We start from the raw sequence: 9,053 nt of genomic DNA on the forward strand, positions 1-9,053 counted from the left end.
AGATGTATTGTAAACCATGGTATTTTTGGATGATCTACAGCCTTTGTTTCATGTATCTAAAAGATATTTATGTCAGAGTATATCATCTGTGCTCAACTATGTTCCATAATCCATTTTAAAATATGACAAACATGTTTAGGGCAGCATGGTGGTGCAGTGGGTAGCGCTGTCGCCACACAGCAAGAAGGTTGTTGGGTTCAAAACTTGGCCTGGGCCTTTCTGTGGGTAGTTTGCATGTTATCCCTGTGTCTGCGTGAGTTTCCTCCTACAGTCCAAAGACATGCAGGTAGGCTAATTGGCGACTCTCAATTGCCAATAGGTGTGAATGGTGTGATAGGTTGGCAACCTGTGCAGGGTGTGTTCCTGCCTCTTGCCCAATGCATGCTGGGATAGGCTCCAGCACTACACCTGACCAGGATAAGATGGAAAAAAACTTTGGGAAAATGACCAAATCCACACCTATTACAACAAAAACATGTTTTCAACATTCAAAAATTCTAGGCCTTAGAAAAATTGAGGTCAAAATGAGGCCAAATTACAACAAACAATGTTGGCTATCTTAACTAAACAAATTAAACAACCAATGTTCTAAAGCAATGACACCCAATGTTTCTTTAATTATTTCATGTAAATTGGCCCTGTGTTTTTTCATCTTACCATCTGAAGAGAATGTGGTCATTAAAACTTTTTTACTATTTACTAGTGCAATTTGGGTCAAGTATCTTGGACAAGGTACAATAACAGTGTCCCACCTACAACCTCAGAGCTACAAGACTAGCTCTCTAACCATTATGCTACACTGCCACCCTTACAGGATTCAGAGTGTGCCGAGCCAAGCTGTAGTTTTCTGTTATTGGAGGTGACACGTTATTTATACAAGAGGAGGGGACTGTAGTATATTGGGAATTTACAGTATAATTATACTTGCCTTAGGTAACCTCTAGGTGGCACCAATGCCTTAGGTCATTTAAAATCATGGTTATCAAGTAGCCTAATCTGTGGTAAAACAAAATTTATTGTGGTGTCAGTCCTAGCATAAAGATGCTAGGTCTGACACCACAATAAAGATCTTTGTGTTGTAAGCTCCTGCAAATTCTTCATTATTAAACACTGAATGCTATCCGGACTCGTGTGTGTTGTAACGCAGGCCCCATAACACTACGATAACATAGAGCTAAGCAAGTTAGAAATGTATTTGCTCTGTTTATTACTTGATACACAACTGAGCGTACTGAAACCAAATTAAATAATGTAAAAAAAATTTTTTTTTTAAGTCAATCAAATAGGCTGTATTGTATAACTTTTGTAATAAAATATAAGTGAATCACTGCACATTTAATCAATGCTATCCCAGTCTGATGTTAACCACCATCTCATTTTCCAACTCCGGATCCAAGTAATATGCTAAGTGAAAAACCACAGAAATAGTTTTTAAAATACCGAGATTAAAAAATGGAGAGCTCCATCACAGATTATCAGATCATTAAACTAATTTTTACAAATTTTGCTGTTAATCCAGAGTAATGCAGACTTCCAAATTGTGCTATTAAAACAGAGTCTCCAGATTCCCCCTCCACATCCTCAGTCCATATTTGCACATGCTGCTGTGCTTGTTGCACCCTATTTCCATTACACACCTTTTGGATGTCCATGCATTCATTCTATACAAGTGAATATAAAATTAAATTACAATGCCTATGCAATGATGATAAAACACGCTTCTTAAAAATGAATAAATTATGTTCAGATTAAAGAACTGTACTTTCATATTCCCTTTGTTCACACTCTTTGCCATCAGCAAAAAAAGAGGAAAAATGTTCCTCTATTTTAAAAAAGATAACCCCTGAAATCCTTTGATAAATATCTATTTTAACATTTACCATAATATGTTGAAAAAAATGTAAAGCAGTACCATGGCTAGATCGTCCTTATCATAGACTTCATTCATTTTTGAATTAGTACTTGTGGAATATTTCTGATTGTCTATGCAATTCGATGTATGGGATATGTGCATATAGTATCAACACATATTCATTCGAATGGGTGGTTTTTTGTCACTTAATTTTATGCTATGCAAGATTATAGGAGCTGTTTAGCTATGTTAGTCAGTAGTCATCTTGCCAGACGTCGGATCCTGCGCAAATATCACAAAAGGATTAGTTACGGGTTTCCTTTGTAATAGTCGTATTTATCCGCGTTCAGACAATTAGCTATGTCCTTAAGATATATATTTTTTTATTTCAGTCACAGCTCTGTGTCTCACACATTTCCTCGAGCACAATTCCTGTTCAAAATTCACAATGAAACGACAAATTTCCCGAAATAACCTAACAGTCTAAATTTAATCCTGTACAATGACGCACCCGTTGAATGACTGGATGCGATGCTTATAGGACGAGGTAGCGTGTGGGCGTAGTAGTCTTTCTGTTCAAACCCACGCACATATCAATAGTTTCTAGCTTTCACTCTCTTTTCCCGCCTACAAACGTTTGCAATATAAACCCGTAAAATTACTTACTCAACCTCACAAGCGGCAGGACAGGAGTAAAGTGCAATAAAATGGTAAGTTAAGGCAGCAAGATTGACTGACTGATCAGGAGGTACAAAAGTGTTTCTCAGCTTTGGCATATAACAGGTATTATTTGGAACGTTTTTGGCAGTCAAATGTTAGATTAACTAACAATGAAGTGCGTAAAAGAGAATTGGCATAATAGAGAAGTTTATATAATGAATCCTCTGTAGGCTACATCCTCTCATACCGTTAGCTGTAAAGGGAAATGCGGACCCTTGATGCTGTTTAACACGCACCCTCTTCCTTGATTTGCAGTTGCTCTTAGTGGTGATGTTTCTAGCTGTGGTCACCGATGCCACGACAATATCAGTACCTACCTACGAGCGCCATGATCCCGTCACCGGCGTCACACTCACCTGTAACCGCTGTCCTCCAGGATACCATAAGCATGCGGACTGCACGGCGACACGTGAGACCCAGTGCGTCCCGTGTAAACCGAGACACTTCACCCAGCACTGGAACTACCTGTCGAAATGCCTATACTGCAACAACTTCTGTGGGGAGAACGAATTCGTCAAACAGGAGTGCTCTCCTCTCACTAACAGGGTCTGCGAGTGCAAAGAGGGCTATTATCATAACCATGGCTTTTGCATTAGACACACGAGATGTCCTTCCGGGCAAGGAGTGGAATTGAAAGGTAATGTAGGATATTTTCTCAACAACATTTGACTTGAAATGCAATATTTACGCACGTGCGTTTGCACGCATCATTAAAAATGTATTCCATAAATTGATGGTTATTTCATGGGAAAGCACTTTAATGAGTAGGCCTATGTATTTTAAAACGGAATACGCTTTTTAATCGTTCTTAGGTGATTATGATGCAGCCTCGCGCCTTGCGCACACATATGTGTGTGCGTGTGTGTGTGTGGACCACAGCATCGATATTAAATTAGCTGGTAATCAATTACTCTTTAATTTCTCAGGGACTGCACACAGGGACACGGCTTGTGTGAAGTGTTCGTCCGGCACGTACTCCGCCAGCAGCTCAGCGTACGAGACCTGCATTAATCACACTGACTGCGCGGCTCTAGGTCTCCAGACTGTCGTCAAAGGCACAACCTGGCACGACAATATCTGCGCCTCTTGTGAAGACCTTGAAGTTCGAGGTGACGTACCATATTGTCGTTGAATAATCGATTTTAGTATTCAGCATATGACAACGTCAGTTTGATTGGTTCTATAACTTTTAGAGTAAATTTTCCCCTTATTGTGAGAAGTTTATGTAATTAATGAGAAAAAAAAAAACTGCTAATTGTTCAGTGTTTTTTGTGATTTGGAAACACTTTAAAGTGAAGTCATGGTGATTTTACTGATAACCTATTCTTTTGCAGGTGTGTTAGATTATTTGAAGGAAATCCTTCCAGCTTTCATTGCTCACCAGAGGATAAAGCCAAAGAAAGTGCATAGATTTATGAGAAGGCTTCTAATAAAGAGCAACAACGAGAGACTACCAGAGTACACTGGAGATTTTGATACCTCAAACATTTTGGAGAATCACTTCAGGAAGTGGGTCAAAGAGGCCAGCAAAAATAGTCTCAAGGAGCTCCCTGAATTTCTCCGGAAATTCAGACTGTATAATGCTGCCGATAAACTAGAGAGAAAAATTAATAAAGTTGAGAATGGTGCTAAACTGTGCAGCATGCCACCTTGTCCGTTCCTCTGCAGCATATAGTAACTATATACCTCACCAACGTACCCAATGTTTTGTGAAAATCATGTTGCTTCCCTTCATTATCCATTTCCTATGTGTAAATTTCATGACTGAATACATTTCACATACTGTTTCTGACCCAAATAAAAAAAATAAAAATAGCCTTGAATTGATTGCCAGATTTATTTAGTTTTTCCACAGAACTATTTCACTGTCACTGAGTTAAACTTGCATGAGTCATACATTCAAGACTGAGTAAGAAAGAAGTACTACATATAGTACACAATAGCCTTGGACAGAGGTGGCTGTATATAACTGTCGTGCTCAGCCAAAAAATCAGTTTTTGGACAAACTGAGAAGTGGGCCTGGTTTAAATTGGAAGTTTTGTCAGGACTCGTGGGGGGTACGGACCCAAAAGCAGAGGGACAAAACTCACAACTCCAAAATGGGAGGAGAACAAAAGACTTTACTAACAAAAAGGCAAACAAGCAGGGAACAGAAAAGGCCTAGATGGGCAAAAACACAAACTCAAAAAATATCTAATAAAACAGAAAACTAGAGGAACTCAAAAACACGGGTAGGGCAGAACACAGGCAGGCAGGCAGAGTATAAGGGCAGGTACATATGGTCAGAGCAAACACAAGTAGGAAGCAAACACAAGGAACCAGCACCTGAGTCAAGGGGACAAAGAACTTAAATAGACAGGGGGTAACAAGACACAGGTGAACTCAAAAAACAATCAAACCAGAAAAGGAGGGGATAACAAGACACAGGTGGGAACAATGATAGAATAACGAGACAACAATAATACAATTAACAGGGGGGAGCAGGACACAAAACAGATGTGCCGCCATCTGGCGGCCCAACAAGGGAAACACAGACAGGAAAACACAGAACCATGACAAGTTTTGTAAAGTTTTGTTCTAGCCTAATGTCCTTTGGTATTACAATTACTGTGGTTTCACAGCACCAGACTCTACCTTATCATCACAGAAAAGTACCATTACATATGGGTATAACAACAGACTGTTTCTTTTTAAAGGTGTATTTTACAAATTACACTAACCTAGATGTTTTAAGTGATTGGTCTACATCAGTGATCTTCATTCCTGGTCCTGGAGAGCTACAGGGTCTACTGATTTTCATTGTTACTCAGCACTAAATTGATCAGCTAAAGCACATGATTACACAGTTAACTCACCTCATCTGGTTACTTGGGTCTGAATTGGTTGCTTATATTAAGGCAAAAGCAAAAACCTGCAGACCCAGTGGCTCTCCAGAACCAGGAATGAGGATCACTGGCCTACATGATCGCCAGTACACTGAAGACTGCCAACACATCACTACAGGTTCCATGGGAGCAGGCAGCTCTATCAATTTTCTATTGACTGCAACTACTATGCCATTAAAAAGATTTCCTGATTTTCTCTATTATTGCATATTTGTCACAGAATGGTTTCAGATCTTTAGACAAAATGCAGTATTAGACAAAGGGAACCTGAGTAAACACAAAACACTTCATAAAATGATTATTTTATTTATTTAATGAAAAATTTATCAAACACCCATGTCACCAGTGGAAGTGAAGACAAAAAGAACATGATGTTTTAGTGTGTCAGAGAGTGGGAAATTATAAAAAGAGATGATTTGCACATATACTGTTTAACATATTTCATAATCATGTGAGTAACAGACAAACAAAAACATAGACACAAAGAGTTTAAAATTGTGCAGATAATTGTATTTTAGAAACTGGATTATGTACCCTGTTTTGGAACTTTTTGAACACCTTGTATGACCCTTACATGTAGGATCATGTGCATTTGACTATACAGTATATTGAAGAGATTTTACCCTGATTGGCAGAGTGGCAGCTGATCTCCTTCGGGGGCTGTACCTTTCCATGCTGCATGAATAAACATAGCAGATTTACAAACTACACTAAACTCATAGTGGTCATTTTCCCAGACATCCCATGTGAAAATGTATTTGTATTTGAACAGGAATTGTGCTCCCTTACCTACTCAGTCAACTAATTAACTAAATTTAATTGATAATTAGATTCACCTGTTTAACACAGCCAGACTTGATTGCAGCCAGCCCTGTTAATCTAAACCTCAATCATATTGAACCATGAGTGAAGTAGTCACCACAAAGTTTCTACAAGCAAACTATGCCACGATCAAAGGAAATTCCAGCAGAAATGATTTTTAAAAATTGCTGAAATATATCAGGCTGGAAAGGGTTACAAAGTCATTTCTAAGGTTCTGGGACTCCACTAAACCACAGTGAGCACCATTATCCACAAATGGAGAACACTTGGAACAGTGGTGAATCTTCCCAGATGTGGTCGGCCTGCCAATATTTCTCCAAGGGTGCAGAGCACTCATCCAGGAAATCACAAAAGATCCCAGAAGAACATCCGAAGAACTGCAGGTGTCTCTAGCCTGAGCTAAGGTCAGTGTTCATGACTCTACAACATGGTGGTAGTAGTGTGATTGGTGGGGATGCTTTGCTGCCTCTGTACTGTATCTGGACAACTTGCCATTGTTGCAGGAACCATGAATTCTGCTCTGCATCAAAATATTCTTAAGGAAAGTGACCGGTCATTTATACATGAGCTGAAGTTAAAGCGTAATTGGGTTGTGCAGCAAGACAATGATCCAAAACACAAAAGAAATTCCACATCTGAATCGCTGAAAAATAACAAAATTATAGTTTTGGAGTGGCCTATTCAAAGTCCTGACTTGAATCTTATAGAGATGCTGAGGCATGACCTGAAATGAGCAGTTCTACAAAGAAGAGTGGACTAAAATTCCCCCACAGCAATGTGAAAGACTGATATCAAATTATAGGAAGCATTTTAGTTGCAATTATTGCTGCTAAAGTTGAGGAAACCAGTTATTAAGTTTAATTTACTTAAGTTACCCTAGTTATTTTTTTCACATGATTGATAGGGGTGATTGGTATCTTTTTTCATTAAATAAATGAAAAAATAATTTTAAAATGAATTTTGCATTTGCTCAGTTTCCCTTTGTCTATTACATTTTGTCTAATGATCGGAAACCATTCAGTGTGGAAAAATATGCAATAATAGAAGAAATCAGGAAGGGAGCAAACCTTCTCACAGCACTATATGTTGTCCTCCATTACGGGGGGAAAAAGAACAATATTGGACTGTTGACAGCTAGGTACTGTAGCAGGTCACATTTGGCTATAACTGAGCAGGCTAGCTGCTACTTCTAGCACGAGCACATGTTCCTTCTTACAAATTATGGTCTTGCTTGATGTGAATGGTTCAAAGACAAGACATAGATATATAGACAATGAAAGTGACAGCAACGCTCGTTAGTGCAGTTAAAGCTAGCAGATCTCTCTCCCTCTGGTTGTGTGTGTACCTCTTAGGAGCAATGGCTCTACCATGAGGTCCTCCTGGACAACTGAGTTCTTCACTCTATCAAGGTAAGCCCCCCCCCCATTTTGGCTGCTTGTATTTGCAATCTCACTCTTTCAGCCACTACCCATAGCTTGTGACCATAGATGAGAGTAGGGATGAAGATCGATTGGTAAATTGAAAGCTTTGCCTTTTGGCTCATCTCCTTCTTTACTACTACCATCCAATACAATGACTGCATTACTGCAGCACCTGCACCTACATGCTGGTCAATTTCCCAATCCCTTTTATCCTCACTCATGAATAAGACCCCAAGATACATGAACTCCTCCATGTGGGGCAGTTTCCACCCACTCACTTGAAGGGGACAAGCCATGTTTTTTCCAGGAGAGGACCATAGCCACAGACTTGGAGAAAACCATGGCTACACACTCAGCTGCACACTGTTCTAGTGCGCAACAAGGGTCACAGTATGATGGCTACCTCATCATACTGTGACCAAAAGGACTACCTCATTCGCAAACAGCAGATCTTAATCATGAATTCCAGGAACATAGGAGGAGACAAGGACAAGGCGCAAAATTAGCGGAGTCGACAACAACATTGAAAAAGCTGTGTTCACATTTTTGGCATTAACTCAAGCTTTTTCAATGTTGTTGTCGACTCCGCTAATTTTGCACCTTGTCCTTGTCTCCTCCTATGTTCCTGGAATTCATGATTAAGATCTCCAGGCGCAGCAGAAGTCTGGAGTGTGTCCGGTTTGATTACATGGGGGTGGCTGTTTATGAATGAGGTAGTCCAAGACAAGGACAAGGCGCAAAATTAGTGGAGTTGACAACAACATTGAAAAAGCTTGAGTTAATGCCAAAAAGTTCGAACACAGCTCTCGCTCCAAGTGTACAGGGACTGAATGGCTTAGTACTGACCTCGGCACCCCATACTCCCACCGCACCTCCCTCAAGGTACCCCGAGGAACATGGTCATATGCCTTCTCCAGATCCATAACACACATGCAGACTGGATAAGCAAATTCTCATGCCCCCTCCAATATCTGCAAGAGAGCAAAAGGCTGAACAGACAGAGCTATTAGAGCCGCGGTCGTACCTACAATGACTATACATTACTACAGCATTAATGGAATATGTAGCTAGCTAACTGTCAGTGACAGCAAACAGAGAGGCTATTTTTACTTAAAGTCAAATGGAATTTTCATACTCAGTAACATGTGTGACATCCCTTTTGTGTACCCTAACCTAGGACCAGATAGGCTTGCCATAAGGCCAGTTTTTGACCACAATATCATGCAAATGATTTGTATTGGTCCAGTTTGTGGTCCTGAGTAATTGATTGAAATGTACCACTAGTTTGTAATGAATTTGAGTCTCAACCACTGTGATCTGGTCTATCATCAATACTGACAGCACATACACCCC

At 39.8% G+C, this 9,053-nt stretch overlaps 1 protein-coding gene across 1 annotated transcript; it reads left to right on the top strand.

The window, feature by feature from the left end:
* Positions 1-2,418: 2,418 nt before the first annotated feature.
* On the top strand, positions 2,419-4,399 carry LOC135256612 (tumor necrosis factor receptor superfamily member 6B-like). Its single transcript, XM_064338556.1, has 4 exons — positions 2,419-2,562; positions 2,828-3,209; positions 3,499-3,681; positions 3,907-4,399. The coding sequence occupies exons 1-4, from the start codon at positions 2,560-2,562 to the stop codon at positions 4,245-4,247; spliced, it is 909 nt and encodes a 302-aa protein (XP_064194626.1). The 5' UTR covers positions 2,419-2,559; the 3' UTR covers positions 4,248-4,399.
* The last annotated feature ends 4,654 nt before the right edge of the window (positions 4,400-9,053 follow it).

Source organism: Anguilla rostrata, chromosome 1, assembly GCF_018555375.3.
Source record: "Anguilla rostrata isolate EN2019 chromosome 1, ASM1855537v3, whole genome shotgun sequence".
Lineage (NCBI taxonomy): Eukaryota > Metazoa > Chordata > Actinopteri > Anguilliformes > Anguillidae > Anguilla > Anguilla rostrata.

What these genes read in the sequence shown, in the direction of transcription:
- LOC135256612 (XM_064338556.1), top strand. An exon ending in GCAAGGAGTGGAATTGAAAG is followed by an intron (nt 3,210 to 3,498) that starts GTAATGTAGGAT and finishes TTAATTTCTCAG; the next exon opens with GGACTGCACACAGGGACACG. An exon ending in TGAAGACCTTGAAGTTCGAG is followed by an intron (nt 3,682 to 3,906) that starts GTGACGTACCAT and finishes ATTCTTTTGCAG; the next exon opens with GTGTGTTAGATTATTTGAAG.